At 34.4% G+C, this 24,207-nt stretch overlaps 1 protein-coding gene and 1 pseudogene across 1 annotated transcript; both read left to right on the plus strand.

Moving 5' to 3' along the window:
* The first annotated feature begins 2,738 nt into the window (after positions 1-2,738).
* LOC127135903 (GDP-fucose transporter 1-like) lies at positions 2,739-4,886 on the plus strand (annotated as a pseudogene).
* A 1,400-nt stretch (positions 4,887-6,286) lies between these two features.
* On the plus strand, positions 6,287-7,308 carry LOC127135905 (uncharacterized; the record flags this gene model as incomplete). Its single annotated transcript, XM_051062529.1, has 5 exons — positions 6,287-6,454; positions 6,538-6,616; positions 6,713-6,807; positions 7,031-7,126; positions 7,215-7,308. Coding segments are annotated over 5 exons (516 nt in total), but the record flags the coding sequence as incomplete, so codon positions are not given.
* Positions 7,309-24,207: the final 16,899 nt, after the last annotated feature.

Raw genomic sequence — 24,207 nt, forward strand, 5'->3', positions numbered from 1 at the left:
AGAAGTCCAATTTGCTCATTTTCAGAAGAATAACCCTTATTTCAACACCTACAATCCGGGGTGCAAGGATCATCCAAATTTTCGTTGGGGAAATAACCAAAATTCAAGTGTTAATCAAGGTATGAAACAAGGCCAACAAGCTCTGATGCACAGGAAACCGTTATAGTTGGAAGCGACTTTGGAAAATTTTCATTAAAGTCACTTAAATTAGTTTTGATCAGGTGAATAAGAACCGTGAAAAAATGAGTAGAAACCATGACGCGTCAATCAAAAATTTGGAGATGCAAATTGGTCAGTTATCCAGACAAATAGCTGTTTTATTGAGTTCGAGTGGAGTATTTACAGGTAATACTGTAGATAATCCTAAGAATGAATCATGCAAGGTTGTGGAAATATGTTTTGGGGTGATCACCAAAAAGGGTGAAGATGAAATAGTTGTAGAAGATGTGATTGAAAAAGAGGAGAGTGCAAATCAGGGTGACAAAGAGGAAAGAGGAGCCACCCTTATATTAATAGATAAAGACTCCCCCTAGATAAGAACAAAGAAGCAAGTCCTGAATGATCCAAATCCAGAACTATCAGATTACATAAAATCATTGTATCATATAATCAAGAAAAACTGGTTTAGGACGATGAAGCATAGATGTTTGCAAAGTTCAAGGAGATGTTGACTACACTTCAGGTAAGTATTTCATTTTAGGGGATTTTAGAAGTAATGCCTAAGTTTGCTAAATTTATGAAGGCATTACTAAAAGGGACGAAAGATAAAGTGGTCAAGGAACAAGTAAAGATGACTGAAAAGGATGATATGGTAATGTCTCAAACATTGCCACCAAAGCTAAAGGACCCAGGTAAGTTTACTATTGCTTGTAATATTGGTGGAGTAAAGATCCCACATGCTCTACATTATTTAGGATCTAGTATAAATGTCATGCCACTGAAAAATGTTAAAGAAGTGAAAGTGGGTGAGATCACACCGAGTAACATGACTCTCACTTTAGCTGATTCATTTGTTACTCAACCATTTGGTATCTAACGAGACGTGTTAGTAAATGTAAACTATTTAGTGTTCCCTATAGAGTTTGTGATGCTTGATACAAAAGGAGATTCAGGAGGGTCTGTTATTCTTGGATGCCCATTCTTGGAAATCGGGAAAGCAAAGATAAATATGAAATGGTGAACTTATTTTGAAGTTCAACAAAGAAAAAGTGGTTTTCAAGGTGTATGATTGGACATAGTATATGGGGGACTTGGATACTTGCTACCATATGGAGGAAAAAGGTAGTAAGGTAGACAAAGAAAAAGAAACAAGTGACATGTCGACGCAAGGGTAACCCTTGCGCCTGACGTGCCTTAGGCATGGACCGTCAAGCTAATGACGGAAAAGAAGCGCTTGATGGGAGGAAATCCATAGGTAATAATTTATTTTATTTTGCATTGAATTTTGATTTTTAACCATCTCAATTTGTGGGTTATATTGCTAGAAGAGAAAACAGGTAAAAGAAGAGAAGAAAGAAAAAATAAAGGAGAAGAAAAGAAGAAAAAAGAGAGAAGAAAAAGTTTCATCCCCTGGAATAATCACGTGGACTATCACGCATGTGATATGACTCCATTGTGTGTGTGATATGTACATAACATGCACGATAGAGACGTTGGGGAGAATTTGAGTAACGCTAACATCACACACGCGATGAAGGTATAATACACGCGATATGAACGTTAGAGAGAGACTTGGAGGTGACCATTTCCATCGTGCGCGTGATGGATGTATAATGTACGCGATATGCAACGACTAGTTGACCTATAAATAGTGATTTCAAAAATCATGTTTTCAACAAATCTTTCTCTACTCCTTCTACTTTTCACATATTCATTTGAGCAATCTATGCATAATTTTTTTTCTCCTTTTCTCTGTACAATATTGTTTTTTTTTGTGTTGTTGTTATAGGTACAAATGGATTCCAAGAGAAGACGTGTGTCAAGAGGTTTATCCTCAAGGGATGCTCCAAATCCTAGCGCTCTTTTCTTCCCCAATCTCAAATTTCTGTTTGAGGCCCATGCTGAAAAATATCTCAAACTAGTGGATTACCACATTGTGGGGGAGAGAGAATTTGCTTTGGATGATTTAAAAGGTTTTGGAGAAGTAGGGGAAGTTTTTCAACAAAGGCATTAGGTAAGTTTCAACAATCTGATTCATGAAACAAATAAGAGTATCAGGAGCATGTAATCAATTAACACATCCAATTAATCAATTAACACATCTAAGTATCAGGAGCATGTATTCAATTAACACATCAAATTAATCAATTACCAGACAACAAAAGGCACTTAAATGATTACCACGTGCATGTAATCGATTCACTACGCCAAAAATGACTTTTAACAGCGCATCTTAGACAGCGCTTTCTAAAAGCGCTGTCTAAGACCCCCCCTTAGGCAGCGCTTTTAGAAAGCGCTTTTTAATATAGACCTTAGTCAGCGCTTTTGATAAAGCACTGTCTAAAGTCTTTAAATTAAAAAAAAAATTAAAACCAAAAGCGCTGTCCTCTTTCCCTCTTCATTTTTCCTCTACTCATTCTGCTCCCAATTTACACTTCACTGACACACACACAAACACCAATTTCCTCCAATCCAATCAACCCTAAAAACCCCATTTTTCTCTAGTGTCGGTGATCCACTTCATTTTCAAACACCATAAAAAAAATCCCAACCAATTCACACCATTGTTGAATCCTTCAAAAAAAACCGCAACAATGTCATCATCAACCAAGCCACCGCACTACGCCACAAGCGGTTTGGTGATAGGTTACGCTCTCTGTTTAAGCTTGTTAGCGATAATCAACAAATACGCCATCACTCAATTCAACTACCCTGGTCTCTTAACCGCTTTACAGTACCTCACTTCAGCTCTCGGCGTTTACCTTTTCGGAAAATTAGGGTTTCTTCATCACGATCCTTTCACCATTCCGATCGCCAAGAAATTCTTCCCTGCCGCACTCGTTTTCTTCCTCGCTATCTTCACCAACACGAATCTACTCCGTCACGCTAACGTTGATACCTTCACTGTTTTCAGATCTCTTACCCCTCTTCTTGTTGCTCTCGCTGATACCGCTTTTCGAGGTCAACCTTCGCCTTCTAACCTTACTTTTTTCTCGCTTGTTGTTATTCTTGCTGGTGCCGTTGGTTATGTTGCTACCGATTCGGGTTTTACTCTTACCGCTTATTCATGGGCTTTTGCTTATTTGGTTACGATTACTACTGAGATGGTTTATATCAAGCATATGGTTATGAGTCTTGGGTTGAATACTTGGGGTTTTGTTCTTTATAACAATGTCTTGTCTTTAATGATTGCTCCTTTCTTTTGGTTTCTAACTGGAGAGAATTTTGAGGTTTCGAATGCGATTAATTCGAGTACCGGGAGTTTGTTTGAGATGAATGCGTTTCTTGCGGTTTCTTTGTCTTGTGTGTTTGGTTTGCTTATCAGTTTCTTTGGATTTGCTGCGAGAAAAGCGGTTTCGGCTACTGCTTTTACGGTTACTGGGGTTGTGAATAAGTTTCTCACGGTGGCTATTAATGTGACGATTTGGGATAAGCATGCTAGTCCTGCTGGTCTGGTTTGTTTGCTTTTTACTATAATTGGGGGAGTTCTTTATTAGCAATCGGTTACTGGGAATTGTTCAATGCTATCAGTATGAAAAAACCCTGTTATTCAAATGATGTGATTCAAACTGTTTGCTGAATTTTATGCAGGAATGTTAAATCTGATCTCTGTACTGAACATGAACATAACATGTGATGTTTTTCATTTTCATAGAAATAGTATCAAAATTCTGCATGTGCTTGATATTATGCTTATAAGTATAAGTAAATGATTACTTCAAGCATTACACACTTGGTTAATGTGATGCAGGAGGATTTTGAGGAGCATGCTGCGAAAGTCAAGACTCTAAAAGAGAGTCCATCAAATGAAAACTTGCTTATCCTTTATGGATTGTACAAGCAAGCCACTCTTGGACCTGTTACCACCGGTGAGTTTTCTTTTATTTAAGAAGTCATTTTCAAATCGATATTTCCACTTTTGAATCCTCACTGTCACCTTCCTGCAATAACGAGTGGAGGGTTAGGGCCGGCACAAGCTTAAGGCCGAACAAACCGTTATAAGTTGAAAACAACTTATGGACATGTCATAAGCTATTTCTATAAGATCTTCTAAACAGTTTCGCTAATGTTTATCGCGGTTGCCATGTCATACACTTATCTGATTGGGATTGTGAATTTTCTTCTCATTGCTTAACCCTGATCATGCACTTCGTAATTTAATTAGTTTATTGATTCTTATAGTAGTTTAAAAATTTCCATTAACTATATATGTTATACCATATCACAGTTAGCATTCTTTATTCTCTTTTTTCTTCTATCATAGGATGGTGAAGCTTGTTATCCAAATTTGAAATTTGAAGACTCAATATTTGATTTATTGATTCTATTGAAGTGAGCATGGACGAGACATCAAGAGACTTTTAAAGAGACCCAAGTAGTCGAAGACTTCTATGAGTATATTGCTTTGGTCAGCATTGTAGCCTGATTTTGATGGTATGTTTTGTACTGTAACACTATCTCCATTTGTTCAGGGTTTATCTTCTGGTTGACCACTTTGGAACTGGCTTGACATTGCAGGATTTGTGGCATGGTCTTATTTGCTCATGGCTAGCTGCAAGATCCTGGCTGGTATAATAAGTATCTGTTGGCAGCTTTGCAAGGTAATTCCATAATGCCTTGGCTTATCCATGTGATTGTTGGATTGTCCATAGTGGTTGAGCATGTTGACTAGTTTCATGTTGTGAATGGTTCCAATGTTTACTGACTGGTAGCAGGATTTTGCTTGATGTGCAACTTTGGTTTGCTAGGTCCCATTATGTGCAGGTATGGAGGACAATGCTTCATGGGACTAGGACATGTTGGTCTTAACTCAGTGATTTTTCAGAATGTGTATCCCTAGCTTCATGTAGTTCAGTAAGATCATAGCAGGTCAGTATGCCTTGCAAGGATCTTTCATGATTCTGAATTTTTGTTAAACTCTTGTATTCCACAACCATGATCATGTGTAGTGCAGCTTGTGTATCATATGCTTTGGCTTACAGTACAATATGGTTCTGACTTTGGTTATGCTGCCGAATTTCTTGACCATTTTCTTGCATTTCATATCTTGCTTTGTTTCATTAGGCATTCACTCACATGTTGACTTTACCTTGGCATTGTTTCTCACCATTTGTAGGTCATGGCTCCATGGAGAATGATGGTTTAACCAGGGGTGCAATACCGGGGGGAGATTGGTGGGTTGAAATAAGAAGTTTGCTTTTGATTGTCTTATTAGTTAATTGTTATATTTCTTCCTTAATACGTGTTCTTGGATATGTATCCTTCCTAAACCTGGTTCACTTGTTATTGCGAGTTTATGGTTACTATTTTATTTCTTCACTTTTTAGGCCTTGGAGCTGTCTGGAACACTGCAAAAGTTGAGCCAGGGTCAATTGTTGCAATTTTCGGCCTTGGAACTGTTGGTCTTGCTGTAAGTTTCTAAAGTTACAATATCAGATGTTCATGTTTTTCCCTGTTTGTGTGCTACTGTTATGATTCATAATTTGTACTTGACAGGTTGCAGAGGGTGCAAAAAGTGCTGGTGCATCACGGGTTATTGGCATAGATATTGATAGCAACAAGTATGATACAGGTATATATCAAGCTTGGTTTTTCAAAGAATAAGTGCTACAAATCGTTTCTATTCTCCTTTCTCTCAATTTCTTCTTCCACATCATAATTCTTTAGTCTCTGTTTTACTTCAATGTTTACCTCTCTCTTAAACCCTACTTCTCCATAGAAAATTATGAATCCAAAACCCTATTTTTTTACTGTTATTTGATAGATATATAACTTGTGAGATATATTATTGTCAATTGCCAATGATGAGTGAACATGGTTGTAGCTCTATGAATTTTATTGTTTTAGATAAACTGTATTATTTTTTATGGAAATTGATTCTTGATATGAATAATTGTAGAGGATATATTTTTAAATTGGAGGAGGTTTGAGATGATTTGCAGAGAAAATTATGGTTATTTCATTATTTTGAATATTGCAATTGGTTGAACCATGAATACACTGTCTAATGTTCGGTAATTTTGAGTATTTTGATCCTGGTTTAGTCTCTTTTGAGAATTGAACCATGACCATTGAATGATCTACTATAGCTTTTATGTTTTGATATGTGAGCTAAAAGACACGCTAACTAGAATATTGGGTAACTAATGGATGTCATTTTGTTAATTCTGATGATGGTTATCCACGTGTTGGCATAATTTCAGATAACTTGAGTGGTAGTATTGATGAACCTTTGGAGGATGGGGATAGCGCTCTTCATTTGACCTGTTTGTACGGCCATTTTGGATGCGCACAGGTTTGTTATTTTGCTCCTTCAATTTTTTTCTCTTTTATTGTTTTGAAACACGTGAATTATTGATCTTGTATAATGAACGGCAGCTTCTACTAGAAAGAGGAGCTGATTTGGAGGCTAAAGATGAGGATGGAGCAATTCCTTTACACGATGCGTGTGCAGGAGGTGGAATTAACTTGAAATCATGTTTTATACGTTGAAATCTCTTTGTATTTTTGGTTGAGATTTGTGATGTTGTTCTACTTTGAATGGCAATATCAGGGTTTTTGGAGATAGTCCAACTTCTACTTAACAAAGCTAATGACGCCGAGCATATAAAAAGGATGTTAGAATCAGTCGATTCTGAGGGTGATACTGTGAGTTTTTTTACCCTTCTTAAAATTTAAGTTTCTATTCATGAGGCTTAAGTCAATCCTACTAATAGTATAATCTACTATAAATATCTGTGTTTCTTTAGGATGGGGTGGGGGAGTCGAATGTCTAGAGATACCGGCTCAATCCCAATTCCTAGTCCTATTTCATCTTTGTTTACTTAATTTCTTCTGATTTGTTTGCCATATTTTGTCACCATTTTTGCAGCCTCTTCATCATGCTGCAAGAGGTGAGCATGCTGATGTAATTAGGTTGTTGCTTTCTAATGGTGCATCAGCCACAAAGGAAAACTTATATGGAAAGGTATATTTGTTGTTTTTAAATAACTATCCATTCCTTGCTCTTAAAGGAGTTTAATAACAATTAATTCCTTGCTTGTAATTTTTGGCAGACCCCTGCAGAGTTACCTGAACACGGCACAGATGCTAGGAGGCTGCTTGAAGCTGCTACTACTGCCATGGCAACCTAATAATAGGCATTAACATTTAATTTTGATAAAGCTCAATGTTTGTTCATAAATTTGTGTAATTAATGTGTACATTTGTAGTATATGTTATGACTTGTAAATGTGTACATAAATTTGTATATATTTTGATACATTTAAGGCAAAATTGGTTTGAATTGGTATATATATATATTTGTTAGCCAAAAATTGGTAGAAAAAAGGCCAAAATGGCATATATAAAATGTGATAGTCTGTCAAAATCTGGTTGAAAACAGGTAGAAATTCTGGTTTATAAACCTGGAAAAAATGTGGTTTAAAACAAAAGCTTCAAAAATTTTCGTATACCTTAGACAGCGCTTTTGTAAAAAGCGCTGTCTAAGGGGGGGATTAGAAAGCGCTTTAGGCAAAAGCGCTGTCTAAGGGGGGGGCTTAGACAGCGCTTTTTGAAAAGCGCTGTCTAAGGTATACCTAAAAAAATTAAAATAGGAGGGTCTTAGAAAGCGCTTTTGGCCAAAGCGCTGTCTAAGGGGGTGGGGTTTAGACAGCGCTGTCTAAGGTATACCTAAAAAATTTAAAATAAGAGGGTCTTATAAAGCGCTTTTGGCCAACACACATATAACATATATATAATAATAACTCACATTTAATTCACAAATATTACAAAATACATTTTATATATCCTCTATTTACATATGACACGTCATAAATAACAACCACACAACATATTATGGCATGATAAAAGTTCAACAAAACAAAAGAGGCAAAAATGGAAGGATACTTACCAATAGGAAGAGCTTTGGAGAAAGCGGACCTTGGTAATTTTTTAAAGATCAATGATGGCTTATTCTTCTAAATCTCTTAACAACGGAAGCTTTATTTATCTCTCAAATTCTCCAGCGATTCCTTACCCTAAAAAATCTCTCCTATTTCTCACAAAAATTACCTCTATTTATAGTGGAATGCTAGGGTTTTAGGTAGGGATGAAGATAAATTTTGCTAGGGCTTGGGATAGTGATGTGTGATGAAAAATGCATGCTTGGAAGCTGCAAAGTTGATGACTTGATCCTCAAATTATCTTAACATGCATCATGCAAGGCAACAAATGAAGCAGCAAAATGGCAAGGCAAAATAGGCTAAATGAGACAGTGAAAGAAACTTAGCACTAAACAGGAAGATTCCTTAGTTAATGATGAAAATTAACTTGGTAAATCCTTGATTTGTACTTGAACATAGTACAACAAGTTTTGTTATTTTTCCTCTCACATTTGAAATTCATTTTTTTTTATTTTGGTGATTTACTAAAAAATACCAAAACCCTAAATAATTGAAGTGGTCCCTTAATTTTCTAGTGTAAGTGTCTTGTTAATGACACGAGTGGGAACCAATATACATTCTCCCAAAAATAGATTTGAATATTTTCTTGAAACCTTAAAGCTCTATCTACATTCAATTTATGTATGTCATTGCGTTATACTCACCTGTTTTCTACGGTGTTGTAACACAAGAGGGTTAATGCAAAATTCCCTTTTGTTGAAGGAAATTTTGTATAGCTGAATTAAAAAATTGTGTGTCCTTATCACTCATTATTTTGAAATATGAATTGATTGTGTCTTCACCTTATTATAAAAATTTATCAATGTTTTGAAGTTTGAATGTTGTGTTTCATTAGTTATAACCAAGTTCCTCGAGAGTAGCCATCCATAATGGCGAGAAAATAAGAAGAGCCAACATGTGCATGGGTATTGTATTTGCCTCCACAAATTACAATGTATCAAATAAAATGGATTCTTGATTTTATTAATACTTTGAATAAAAGGATGTCTACTTTATTTTGATTTGTGACATATGTCACAACAAGCAACATTATTGAAATTAAATTCGGAATTGACTAGTTATGAAATATGCATACGAGCAAGATTTAATGGATATACCATTCTTGAATGACAAAGAATAATAATGCCCCTCTATGTAGCAGGAAATGTGTGGAGAAAAGTTCTTCTTGACCTTGGTTAAATTTTTGATGAAAACAAACACATCAATAAAAAGAAGACAAAAGCTTGTCTAAAAAGAAAAAGATTGAAGGCTAGCACAATCAAGCTCAAGTGATCATGAGCTTTGTAAATCAAAGGAAATAATAAAGATTGTTAATCTATGCATCCTAATTCATATTATATATCTTAACATCTTATGAATTATAATGCATATTCATCTCAAAGTTTCTTACATCATATTGCATTAAGCTTTTTGATCCATGCCATAAAAAACAAGTTTTTAGCACTTTCAGCACATGTGTTATCATTTACACAAAACCTATAACCAGATATAGGTTCAAAAACTATTTAAAAATTTAATGTTGTTGAGGTGTAACAGGTTACATGTTTTTGGTAATCGGTTACACATGAAGCCAAATGTTTTTATCTAAACTAACACAAGTCTAGAAGGTTGCAAATCTTCATGGTAATGTTTCCAAACATATTCATCAATTCATAGAGGTGTTTTATGATGTATATAAAGGTTCAATAATCAGAATTAGAAATTTCCTCTTGAATACATAAATTTTGCATAATTCAAACAAGTTTTTCAAGTGTTCATATATCCATCAAAAATGAAACTATGTGCATAAATTTCATTTCATTAAAAAGAGTTACATTCATATTATTTTGAGCACTTAAGTTATATGTTTGGATGGTAATCAAGAGAAAGAGAAGATCAATTTATCATTCTTGGAATTCAAGTCAAGTCTTCAAATTACTCAAACTCTATACTTTGTTTGTATTTTTAGTTCACTGTTGTTGTTTGGTGTGATCATCAAGTTGTTGATGATTGTTGTAAAAAGATCATTTGAATTGGTTTGATTCAAAGTCTAGCATAGTTGTTGGTGTTTGGAAATCAAGGAAGTGATCTGCTTCTTTGTTATTGTTATAAGATTGTAAGACAAGTCTTATTGGTAGGCTTGTAGAAAGATCTAACAATAGTGAAAATATATCACGGGGTGTGAGGGGGTTGAAGTACTCTTGTAAGAAAAGAGGAACCAGGATATATCATTGTGTTCTTTAATTTCTTCACTTTAGTTTTATGTTATACATCTCTCAAAACAACACCTACACTTTATTCTAATTTAGAAAATTCAAAAAGAAAAGGAACTTGCATAAAAACAAGAAAAATCCAGCAAATCTAATTCAAACCCCCCCTAGGTTGTGCAGTCTGAACTTAAAAAATGTAGCTCCATTTACTTATCCTTTGAATACATAAACCCCTTAATGGGAACTACTTATACCAATAATCCTCTTCATAGCTTGGTTTTATATCACACAAGAGATAGATTGATAAGTCACTAAACAATTCAACTCACATGTCAACTTGGTTTTGATAATCAAAATGCATTTAAAATTTGGTACATGCAAACCATAGATCGACTTAAGGTTTTTATTAAGACTTATATCTCTTATCGTATCCACCAAAACATTGTTCCCAAGGGGTACTATGATGCATAATGATTTTTCAAGCCTTCTAATGTCCTTGAAAATGTTGATTAGAGGGATCATGTGGTATGATGCACCACTTTCCAAGATTTTTTAAATATCTATATTATCATCCATGTTATTGTATGGTGACTGAATGCACATTCCATGTAAATCAAATGCCTTGGTTTTTAATTATGCATTCTTGTTATTTGGTTCTTCATCATCAAGAACCGTGTGCGCAACAACAACAATTTGTTCTCCACTATACATGTTATTTCCTTGATGTCGGCATCTAGTGTCCCAATGTGACGAGTATCCAAAAAATTCAAAGAATTTTACTTTGATGTGTCCGATATTTCCATAATAACCACACTTCATCATAGATCATTATTTTCCTTTGCTTTTGCTTCCCGATGATGAATAAAAGGCAATTCCTAATTCTAGTTTGTTGTTGCCTTTCTCCCCATCTGCAGCAAAATCAGGCTTCTTCTCTCAAGACATGGTTAAAATCACGTCACATCAAAGACAATATGTCAATTAAGGATAGTTATTTTTTACATGATTGTATTGTTAATTGACGAGACTTCCACGGAAGGGATGAAGCAGTTGCTCTTCTTTTCTCTACATCAGTTCCTTTGATGCCCCACAAGTGCATTATGGAAGTGGTTGAAGCTCAATTAATTCATTTAAAAGACCTTTGAACTTAGTGTAAAATTACGTCATAATTAGATCTCATTCCTTCTACAATAAGAAAATAGTACACGACAACTGATTAATTTCGAGTGTGTTGGTTTGAGAAAAGCACTCTTCGAGATAAAGCAAGATCTCCCTCGTAATTGATGCGTGAGAAATGCTGCTATGCAATTTTGGATCAGTAACATTAATGATCTAGGTTATTACCATTGAATCCACTCTCTCCTAATTGGTGTAATTTTTTTTCTTCTGATTTCGTGATTGTTCCATCAATGAAACCAAGCTTAATTTTGCTCAAAGAGCCATTTTTATTGAATGAACCATGTTAGAGTTTTCTCCATTGAAAACAACTCCCACCAATGGAGTTCATGGGTTATCCAAGGAACCAGTGTAGTATGGTGAGCTTCAATCGATGACAAATTTATTTTTTCCTTTATCGAAGGCATGCTTTTCTTTCTCTGAAATCTCTTTGTCAGAAGTGTCGTATTGATGCCATATTGGAAAAGACATATTGGATCTTCTTCTTCAACTTAGTTATTTTGTTTGTTTTATTTGTTATGTGTTTTATCTATGTAACTTATATTTATTTTTAATAAAGAGTTCTTTATTTGTTTTCTCTTTTAATATTTCTTGGTTCTCTTACTAACTGATTTGTAAGCATAAACATATCTTGAACGATATCAAAGGTAGTTTATGATTATTTGAAAATAAATGGAAACTTTATTCGTAAGACATTACAAGATCAGTTCCTAAACACTATCTTCTTGGTCTTCTATTCCCTTGTAAGTCTCTAGAAAAGTCTTATAGTCTTCATCCCACTCCTCATCTTCAAAGGAATCTTACTCTTCTCAATAACTCTATCAAATGTGCTTTGTTCATCTGTTGGTGTGGCTCTCTGAGTCTTTGCTAATTCCCCAACCTTCTTCTTCTTTTTATATTCTCTCACATCCTTTCTCATCATTTTGAAAATTTATTTTGCAAAATCTCATTTATCTTCCTTGAATGTCCTCTTCTTGCTCATTCTTGTGATTCTCTAGAGTTGTGTGTTTTGGTGTTGGTTCTGCATCTATTTTTATAGGGGTTTGGTTAAAATCTCATATATCTTGAAGACCGTGTCTTTGAGTCTTGTGCATTTGAACTTAATGTTTCTTTGGAAACCATATTGTCACAGTATACCTTTGACCACCTTGAAAACTGTGATTTATATGCTTATTAGTCATCGGTATCTGTATTTACTATCTTTTTGTTGATGACAAAAAAGGGAGAAAATTATGGGAGTATTTAAGAAGGTTAAAAGTATTTTTTACTGCATTTAATTAATCCTAAACCCTAATTATTCAATTATTTTAATAATTCTTTCATCTGAACATTTATCTATCAAAATAAGTTTAAATTAACTTAGATAGAACTTATTGAGGCTTACAAAACTCAACCTATGGACTATTAGACTCAGGGGGAGCTTAAAAACCTCAGACCCTGATGTTGTCAAGTTAGTTAAAACTAACCAACCATTGTTCTTAAATACATTTGTTTGTCATTATAAAAAAAAGAGATTGTTGGAACAAGATTGTTCATATCTCTTAGGTTTTGATTATAACAAAGTATTTAAAGAACAAATGGGTATGCTAACATATGTTTAAGTGTGCAAGATCACAAGCATATAATTAATCCTGATTGAAAGTATATGTGGAGAAGTAATATTAGTCTGATTCTGATTGATCAGAATCTGATGATTTTGAATTGGTTTGTCAGCCTCTGAAGGCATCTACCTCAGATGGTTCAGACTCTGGTCTCATGACCCAACTTCTGGTGACAACTCAGATTCTGAAGGCTTGAAGAGCATCTGATCCGTACACTGTACCGAAGCAGACTTGTCTTATCAAAGCCCTATATTTATGGACAAAGTCAACTAGGGTTTCATTTTGCAAGGCTCAAGGAATGGTGATGTGACCTCTTCAGTCTGTTCTACCTTTTGGTAGATACCTAGTATTTTGAAAGGTGTTGTGAACAATGTCATTATTTAGTGGACAATGCTTCAAATCAGATACATTCTCCAACGTCTCTCTTGGCATGCTTCTTCACTAAGTTTGCTCTTGTATTCAAACTCTCCAACGACTCTTTCTCTACCTCTATAAAAGGAAGCTGAAGATTTGAAGGAAGTGTACAACACTGAGCTTTCATTTGTCATTTCTATTGCATCAGATCTTAAGATTTCTTATCTTTGTTTATCTTAGAAATCTTAAGAGGTTAAAAACTTTTGTGGTTGTTGCACAACTTCTATACTTCTTATTATGTATCTAAGTATAATGGCTATCATTTTTACTAAACAATTTGTTTAAAGTAGAGGAAGTATCTTGCTTGTATGCTTGAGCATGAAAGTCTCTTGCATATGTACTTGAGCAAGGAAGCCTCTTTCTAGGTTGATTGAGCACAAGTCTCTTGCAAGGTTGCTTTAGCAGAAGTCTCTTTCTAGGTTGATTGAGCATTGAAGTCTATTGCAAGTGTGCTTGAGCAATTTGTATCTTGTCTGGTTATAGTGAAAAGCTCTTGTTGAGGTTAGGGGACTGGATTACTCTCGGTTGAGGAGAGGAACAAGGATAATCTTTGTGTGTTGCTAGCATTTACTTCTGAACACTTTATTTTCGCTGTTGTGACTAGTTCTGATATCCAACTCTAAACGAGGTTCAAACTCTGAAGTTCTTATATCAGAAGTGAAACGAATTTTTGGAATACACAATCCACACCCTCCCCCCTCTCTTGTGTATTTTTCTCACCTTCATAACATCGACGATCTACATTATTACCATTGGATCCACTCTTTCTCAATTGGTATAATTTGTTTTTTTTCCTAATTTCGTTATTGTTCCATCGATGAAACCAAGTTTCATTTTGCTTAAATAACCATTTTTATTGAATGTGACCACGTTCCAGGTTTCTCCATTGAGAACAATTGCCACCAATGGAGTTCCTAGGTTATCCAAGGAACCAATGATGACAAGTTTCTTTTATTATATATTTATTTTACAATTAAAAAATATTTAAAAATAATAATGTGATTGTGATTTTACAATAATATTGCGATCTTATAGTAAAATGGTGTCATATTATAATCTGCATATTAATTTCCAACAATTGAGCATTTTATAATACTTATTTATTGATTGGTCATATATTTAAATGCACTTGAACCAATTGAACCATAATCTCAATGTCTAATTTGTTCCACCTTCTATTCAGTTTTGACAATAATGTAACAAAGAAGAGTACTAACAACACATTCTTTAATATACGCATTTCAACATACTCTCTTTGATGGATTGAAATTGATATTTATCTCAATAAATCATGTGATTCCGTACAAAAATTGATGAGACTCATATATTATGATTAAATGTTTTTATCATTTTTTGGTTAATTATGTGCTTTAGTTAACTAACCTATAAATACAAAAAATACATGTAGTCAGATTTAGAAGAGTTGATTGTAGTTTATAGATTTCAAGGTCATAGTTTTTGATCAAACATCAAAATCAAAATTACCATTACAAGCACATAAGCCTAAGCACATGCAAATATGTATGTTTGTTTATTTATAATTAACAAAGAGAAAGAGAAGTTATTAGTTGATTGCGTGTTTCTTAAAGTTGGGATCATGTCCTTACTTTAGAGATAAAGAGTTGTTTAGTTGAATTGAGAAAAAGTTGTAAAAAGAATCAAATATACAAAAACTTGCCTTAATAAGATGGTAAACTATTTATCACTTGTAAGCTTTAAACAATGGGTACATTAATTTGGTGTTTCTCTTAACTTCCACTTGTCTTTCTTTTCCTTTTTTTCTCATCATGCTTGCCAGCTTATAAAGCTTTTGTATGTAACTAAACATCACTTTTTATTAACAACTTCATCACATTCACGCCTACACTTAATTAATTACTAAACTAACTTGTTTTTTTTAGTTATTTCATAATTTGTGACGTTAATTGTTGCGGGCCGTAAATGAGGTCCAAATATACAAAAGCGAAGAATACATGAATTTTTCTATTTAAATAAATCATTTCTCTCCGAAGTTAGATTAAACTGACAGATGGTCATTTCTCTTAAAGAAGAGAGCGCATCATTTCTCAAATATTCAAATATTTTTCATTCAAACTTTATTTTTCATTATCTTACAAACATCAACAAAATGTTAATTTTACCAATCAATCTCTTCTCCGTTGCATCAGAAGCTGCGATTTAATTTTAATAAGAATAATAATATTTAATGTTAAGAATAATATATTTGGCTTTAATATCTTTTAGTTGTATATACATGATTTTTTAGTTAATATGTCACTTAAAAAGGGAAAAGAAAGTTTAAAGTGCAGAGCTCTATATGTGGTTTAAAAATAAGTATAGACATGATGATAATTAAAGGTGGAAACACATAACAAAAGAGAGAAGGAAAATTGTCTAGTCTGCAAAATTCAAAGAGGACTGTGACTTTAAATTATGTTTCTTTGTCTCTTCATTTCTTTTTCCTTTATTCCATATTTGATACTTACAGTCCCACCCCACACGTTGGATCTATTCAATAATAAATCCATTTTTAGGTTCTTACAACATACTTATGGCTTACTCTCTTTGCATTCATTGCTATTAATATTAATATAGTACTATGATTTATTTGTTTTATCATTTACAGTATCATATAAATATACTTTTCTTTCAAATCTTGTACCTATTTGACTGCTCCGTGCGTTTTTATTTTCTCACACAACTCAAGTTTTGAACTAACGAAATAAGAATTTATATATTTGACTCATATGAAGATAAAGAGGAACACAAGATATGAAAATTTCAAATGGCTTTTAGGTTCAACTATTTGTTGGGGTAGGTAGCTGAGAGTGTGAGGCCATGGCCTTTGTGGTATGATTTTGATAAGTATTATTGTAAATTAAGCGGTTGTATTATATATATTGCGTATAACACAATAACGCTAATTATTAGAAGGAACTCAATGGAACCATATGTATTCTATAGTCGTAGAGTTAGGCACTATTGGCTTAACCGCATTAATAAATATTGATTGTGTCTATTGTCTTTTACTTTCATTTCTTTTTAATCTTTTATACTGATTGTTGTTCTATTCATTGGTATCAGATTGTGATTAACCCTGGTGAGAAATTCGAGGTGACAAGATTTGACAGGATGGATAATTGCAGATTATGATAAAGGAGGGTTAAGGATCTGTTGACTCAGCAAAATTAATAGAAGGCATTGCATGAGACAAAATTGACCAGCATGGAGGATACGGATTGTGCAGAGATGAAGGAGAAGAATGCGTGTTGATTTGTCTGTGTGTTTCAGATGAGGTAATGTACCATATCATGAACCTAACGATGCTGAAGGAGATTTGGGAATAATTGGAGAATCAATATATGTCAATGATGTTCATGAACAAATTATTTGTGAAGCAGTGACTATAAAGTCTGAAGATGCAAGAAGGATCAGATTGCAACAACATATTAATGTCTTCAACAACATAATCATTTATCTGGTGAGGCTTGCTATAAAGAACGATGAGGAAGATAAAACAATTATCTTGTTATGCTTGTTATTAGGTTCTTATGACAACTTGGTGATTACTCTTACTTACGAGAAGTACACTAACAGACTTAATGTGATTACTGTTACAGTTTGTCTCATTCTCAAGGGAGACAGAGTATAAAGGAGGGAACTCAAGGCAACGATCTATATGTGAGAGGGGTCAAGATCATGGGAGAAACAAGGGTAAAATAGATTCTAGAAAGGAGAAGTCTAAATCCAAGAATCAGAAAACAACTGAGTGTTATAGTTGCAAACATATTGGACATTGGAAGAGGAATTGTCCAAATAGAAATAAAGGCTTATACAGTTCTACAAATGTGGTTCAAACTGGCGATTATGGTAGTGAATTAGATATATTATGTGTTTCATCAAACAAGTGCACATATGTGTGTATTCTTAACTCTGGTTGTTCTAACCACATGACGTCATACCGAGAATTGTTCACTACATTCAGGTCAGGTAATTTTGAATTTGTTTATTTAGATGTTGATAAATCATGTACTGTCATTGAAATGGGACAAATTAAAATTGTCATGGATGACGGTGGCGTACGATCATTAAGTGGTGTCAAATATATTCCATAATTGAGGAAGAACTTGATTTCCCTAAGTACTCTACAAGAAAAATGGCTTCTCCTACGAGTCTAATCGAAATATGAACATTATGAAGTTTAACAAGGGTTCCTTGATTGTGATGAGAGCAAATAGTACTACATTTAACATTTACAAACTATTCAAAAATATTATTGTAGGTGATCTTGTATCAATTGAATCTAATAATGATGCAACCAAACTCTGGCATATGCGTCTTAGTCATATTAGTGAACGTGGGATGATGGAACTTCATAAGAGAAATTTATTGAGGGTGTTCATTATTGCAAGATGGATTTATGTAAGTATTGTGTACTTGGGGAATAGTGTCGTGTTCATCTTAAAACAAGAAAGCACGAAACAAGGAGAATTTTAGACAATATGCATTCAGATGTGTGAGGGTCTACCAAAGAGGTTTCCATGTATGGTTTTAGATATTTTGTGACTTTCACAAATGGTTTTTCTCGTAAGGTTTGGGTGTTCTTAAAACAAAAATCTAAAGCCTTTACCGAATTCAAGTTATGGAAGGAAGAAGTAAAGAATCAAATAGGTGGAAAAATCAAGTATTTAGGGTCACATAATGGGATGGAGTACACTGATTTAAATTTCAAGAGGTTATGTGAAAAGTATGATGTTCAAAGGAATTTCTCAATTCGTAAGATACCATATAAAGGTTTAAGGGCATAAACAATTAACATGGTTTGATATCTTATCAACAAGTCACCATAGGGTTCATTGGAGGGGAATGTTGCAGAGAAGGTATGGATAAGTAATCTTATTGATCTTGACAATTTAAGGATTTTTTTTTCCAGCTTATGTGCATATATCTAGTGAAGATCGATCTAAAATTGATCCAAAGTTAAAGAGATGTGTCTTCTTCAGTTATACAAAAGGTGTGAATGGTTCAAATTATGGGATCTAATTAAAAAGAATATGGTAATCACTAGAGATTTTGTTTTCGATGAGAAGTTAATGTTGAAGTATATATGTCAACATTTGAAAGAGAAACGTCTAGCAAACATAAGATTCAAGTGGATTTTGGTCTTCCAGTAGTAACTAATATACAAGTAGTTCCTGAACCACAAGAGGAATTAGACTCTAATATTAAACTTGACCATGGGTCATAAGTTTCAGGTTGAGTACAAGATTATATTCTTGCAGGTCATAGACAATACAACTAAGCCAAGCCACAACAAAGACATGAGTGGGAAAACACGACAATCTATGTAATTCTTACTAGTTTTGGATACCATTTCACCTTTCTATAGCCTATAGCTATCCAAAAGAAAGATAAGTGGTTAAGTGCAATGGTGGAGGAGATGGAGTCCTTGTAGAAAAATCATACATGTGATGAGCTTTTTGAGATTCCTAAGGGGAAAAGGTCATCAGTAGTCTAAGTGGGTGTTCAAGAGAAAACCATTAGTAACAAAAAAAGAAGGGAAAAATTTCATGGCTCGTCTTATAGCAAAAGGGATTGACTATGATTATATTTTCTCTCTGTGCGTCAGACATACTTCTATCAAGGAAGTGTTAGCGTTGGTAGCCAGTCGTGACATGCACTTAGAGCAGATGTATGTGAAGATAACATTTTTTCACAGTAATCTACATAAGCAAATTTACATGGAGCAGCCAACGAGGTTCATTGACACTGGACATGGAAGTCTAGTTTGTAAATTGAAGAGGTCTTTGTATGGTTTAAAGCAGTCTCCATGGCAATGGTACAAGCATTTTGATTCATACATGCTTCATATTGGCTTTATAAGGTGCGAGTATGATAGTTTCGCTTATGTTAGGAGCCTTGATGATAACTCTTTTATTTTTCTGTTACTGTATGTTGACGATATGTTGATTGTTGCTAATCATTTACCTAACATAAATCAATTGAAAATCATGTTGTGAAAGGAGTTTATCATAAAAGACTCAGGTGCTGCTAAGAAGATTTATGGGATGGAAATTCACACGGATATAAGTGCTAGAAAGTTATGTCTCTCTCAGAAAAGCTATGTTAAAAAGGTGCTAGATAAAGTTTGACATGTGTAATATGAAGGCTGTGAGTAGTCAATCGCAGATTCACTTTAAGCTCTCATTGGATTAGTGCCCAAAGATAGATTCAGAAGTTTTGTAAATAGTAAAGGTTCGTTATGCCAGTGATCTTGGTTGTTTAATGCATGTTATAGTTTGCACTAGACTAGATTTGTCACAAGCTGTAACTAAAGTTTATAAGTTTATGTCTAATTTGGGAAGTCTCGTTCAAAAACAACCAAATGGATTTTTCAGGTACTTGAAGGGTACAACTGGTCATGGTATTATGTTTTGCAGTGAACAGGGTGGTCCTTCGGTTGTGGTTATTTTACTTTAGCAAGAGGACCTATTTTATGAAAATTATCGGTTCAACCTGTAATAGCCATGTCTACAGTTGAAGCATGGTACACAGCAACAGATGAAGCTACCAAAGTAGCATTATGTCTTACAGGATTAGCGAAAGAATAGGGAGTTGAGAAACATGGAGTTTAGTTGCATTGCGATAATTAGAGTGCCATTTACTTGGCAACCTATCGGTGGATCATGTTTGGACCAAATGTAACACCCCAAATTTTGAATTTATTTTATTTTATTGAGTCAATATATACTTATATAATTTATTAGTGTGTTATGTGTATTTTTATGGGATTATTTGAGGTGGGATAAAATTTATACTATTATTCACTATTTTTGATTAATTAAAATAATATAGAAATAATAGAAGAATATAGAGAAATATAAGAAATATGAGTTATGGGGTAGAAAGTGGTATAACGAGATAAGTGATGGGACAAGGTGAGAGAAAATAAAAGTTGTGAGGGGAAATAGAAATAATAAAAGATCAAATTAGGTTTTTCATTTAAAAGAAAATAGGAGAAAAAATAGGTTTTTGTGTTGTACATGAAAAGCTATGGGAATTAGGAGTGAAGAGGCAAGAGCAAACCTAGAAGGAAGAACTACCATTGCTGAAGGTTCAAGGTTTTGGATGGAAAATTCAAGTAAGGGGAGATTATTCATCTATAGGTGTATTTTTCATAAAGGATAGAGAGTGATCATAACCATCTTCCTTGTTGTTTTTCCCAATCCTCCATGGTTGAGGTTTTGAATCTTTGAGATGGTTGTCATGCCTCTCTGGATTATTATGCTTTGATTATGTTATATGTTGTAATTACGTGTGGAATTCGTATGCAAATTGTAACACCCCAATTTAATTATTTATTTCATTTAATTGAGTAATTTAATTAAATAATTATTTTTGTGAATATATCACATGTTTGACTAATGATAGTATTTATGGTGTTATGTGTTAGTTAATTAGTTTAGTGAGAATTAATTAATTAATTATTTAGAAACTGAAGAGGATATGAATGATTGGGCCAATTTTGTGAACTGAGAGGGTTTAGTGGTGAGGGGAGGAGAGTTGAACTTTAATTGGGTAAAAAGTATAATTAAGAGAAATTGAATAAAATAGTATATATTCTAAACACTAGACAAAAAATTAGGTTTTAGAGGACTTTCTATCAGTACGAGAAAAACAAGGGAATTAGAGAAAAGAGCTTGGGAAGGGAGTGTTAGGGCTTGAGAGAAGAGATCATTTGAAGCTTACCTTGTTGAATTTTGCTGGAATTACAAGCTGGGGGATTCTTTATCTATTGTTGCTTAATTCATGAAAGGGTAGAGATGTTTCCCTTAACCTCCAATATGACTTTCTCTCTTTTTGTGGATTGAGTTGTGTGATAAATGACATGATTCAAATTATGTTTTATACCATGTTTTGATTGCATATTCGTGTATTGTATTTGCGGTGATCGTTTCATATGTTATTTGTTCATAAACTTGAGTTTTGACATGAAATTGAGATTTTCTAAGCATGAGCTATTATGGTTTTTGTGATTAAATCAATGGAATAACATGTTAGATTAATAGGAATTAACATGCTATTGTGTGGTACCCATGTGGGTAATTTTTCTGGATTGTTTGAAAGTGTTTTGAGATGTTTTAAGTGAGTTTTGTAGGTTCTATCATAGTAGAATGTGATTATGCTTATGTTAGCAGGGTGACCGACGTCACCCGTATGACGTTCTGAGTGCCATGCGTTGTGGAGCACTGAAGGGTGTCAGGCATATGACGGGGGGGATCGTCATGGACTCCAGGAGAGTATGGTCTTTCTAGGTCATCACAAGTGTGACACGTTGGGTGATGGGAAGGATGACGGGAATCATACTGATAACTGGTCACCCGCCATCATGTCAGAATGCGTGTTCTAACCTGCTAAGTTGGGTTTTGGAGATGGTTTTGTTGGACGGTCGGTGATTGACTGTTGCTTGGTATATTTTGATGACTATGACTAAACTAATTAAATCATATAACTAATTAAGTAATATTACACATAAATGAGTGTTATGTGTAATTGTGAGTATATGTGATAAAAGTGCAAGTATGATGTGATGTAGATTTTTTGCATACTTGTTGATGAGTTGATGAGAGGTGTGAATTGAGATTTGAATTACTATTGATGTAGTGAGCATATATATTTATTTAAAGTCAAAGTGGGGTTGTATTGCATTTTTTGTTATTGAGTGATTATGTATAGTCAGAGTGGGGATATACTGCATATTTATATGTCATTCATCATATATGTCGTTGTTGTGAAAGAGGCATGTTCAGTAGTTCAAACTGGGGACGAATGACTTATCCCAAGCCTTGAGTGGGGGCTTAAACCTCTGAATGGGGGCTCGGTGTTCACAGAGATTGGGACCCAGTTAGTATGAAGAACCAAATGTTGAGTCGGTACCGCATGCACGTAAAGTTGAGTTGTGAGTCCGGTTCAGAGTGAGGATCATGACGAGTATGAGTCGAGTCATTGTGTATTATATGGATTGATCATGATTGGATGATTCTGGTGTGAGTGATATGTGAATACATGATGTTGGTGTGTTTTCATATTATGTGAATGATTTTTTATATGTGTGAATCTATCATCAATGTTTATGCACCATTTATTATTTGAATGTATTCTCACCCTCTTTTATGGTTGTTGCATATATGCTCATATGGAGTACAAATAGTCAGGTACATGACTAGGAGCTTGAGGTTGAGGACGATGTTGTACCTCTTTAGTTACTTGTCGTTCGGGTATATGGTTGGAGTCGCTCTGATGCGTAACACGAGGGAATTGGGATGTCCTATATTTGTTTATGTTACATATATTTATGTTTTATTTTATTCTATGATGAATTGGATTTTAAGTTAATTTTGTCGTTTAGGCCTTTATGCCATATGTTTTTGTAATTCCGCTGCTTATCAAACGAGTTGTTTTTCTTTATTATGTGGTTCAAATTGGTTTAAAGGTTGTGAGTACCATCATGCTCGGTGAATAATTATGATTTATTTATTTAATTATTGAGTCGGCAAGTAAGGGTGTTACATAGTGGTATCACAGCAAGTCAGTCCATCCGACCATGTTTTTAATTGTTAGTTATTCCCTAGTATGCGACATGTGTGTGTACACTATCGATGCATTGTTTCTTATAATGTTTGCTTGATTGTGTACATAATGACTGGTAGAAATAATAACGCAATTGTTGATTCTTTGGAGTCAGTTGCTCAAGCACTGCCTGGACAGCAAAATCAGGCTGGTGATGAGTTCTGCGAATTGGGAAAAGTTCAAGAGTAGGTATGACCCAGAGGGTGCTCATGCATGGATGAAAGAGATTGAAAATATTTTTCGAGTGATGGCTTGTACTGAAGAATATAAGGTTTTGTTTGGTACTTACATGTTTTCTAAAGAAGTTGAAGACTGGTGGGATAATGCACGTTAGAGGCTAGAAGTTATTGGTACCGAGATCACTTGGGTTGTGTTCAGAGCATAGTTTCTGGAGAAGTAATTTCCTGAGGATGTGCATAGAACGAAGGAGATTGAATTCCATGAACTAAAGCAAGGGAATTTGACAGTTGCAGAGTATGCTTCCAAGTTTGAAGAGCTAGTGAAGTTTTGTCCGCGTTATAACATCGCTACTGCCGAGGGTTTGAAGTGAATCAAGTTTGAGAGTTGGTTGCTTCCTGAGATCAAATAGGGTATTGGTGAATAAATGAAGAATCTATGATGAGGATAACATAGCCCAATCTGCTCCCTATAAGAGTATTAGTGAAAGGAAAGGGAAGAGTCAAATATGTCGGAAGTCGTATAATGCTCTAGCCGACAAAGGGAAGCATAGGTTCCCAAATGAGAAGAAGCGACGTGGGGGAGAGACTCCTACTTCTATAACATGTTTTAAGTGTGGTGAATATGAACACAATGCTCCTTAGTGTAAGAGCACAACTGTGAATTTCTTCAAGTGTGGGAAGCCATGCCACCGCTCTACTGATTGTAGGAGTAATAATCCGACTTGCTTTAACTATGGAGAGAGAGAGGTCATATTAGTACTCAGTGTGAGAAACCTAAGAAGGCTCAATCTAGAGGGAATGTTTTTGTGTTGTTTGGAGCAAGGGATACTACATTAGATAACTTGATTCGAGGTACGTGCTTTATCAATAACACTCCTTTGATTACTATTATTGATACGAGTACAACACATTCGTTTAT

The sequence above is a fragment of the Lathyrus oleraceus genome, chromosome 4 (assembly GCF_024323335.1).
Source record: "Lathyrus oleraceus cultivar Zhongwan6 chromosome 4, CAAS_Psat_ZW6_1.0, whole genome shotgun sequence".
Taxonomy (NCBI): domain Eukaryota; kingdom Viridiplantae; phylum Streptophyta; class Magnoliopsida; order Fabales; family Fabaceae; genus Lathyrus; species Lathyrus oleraceus.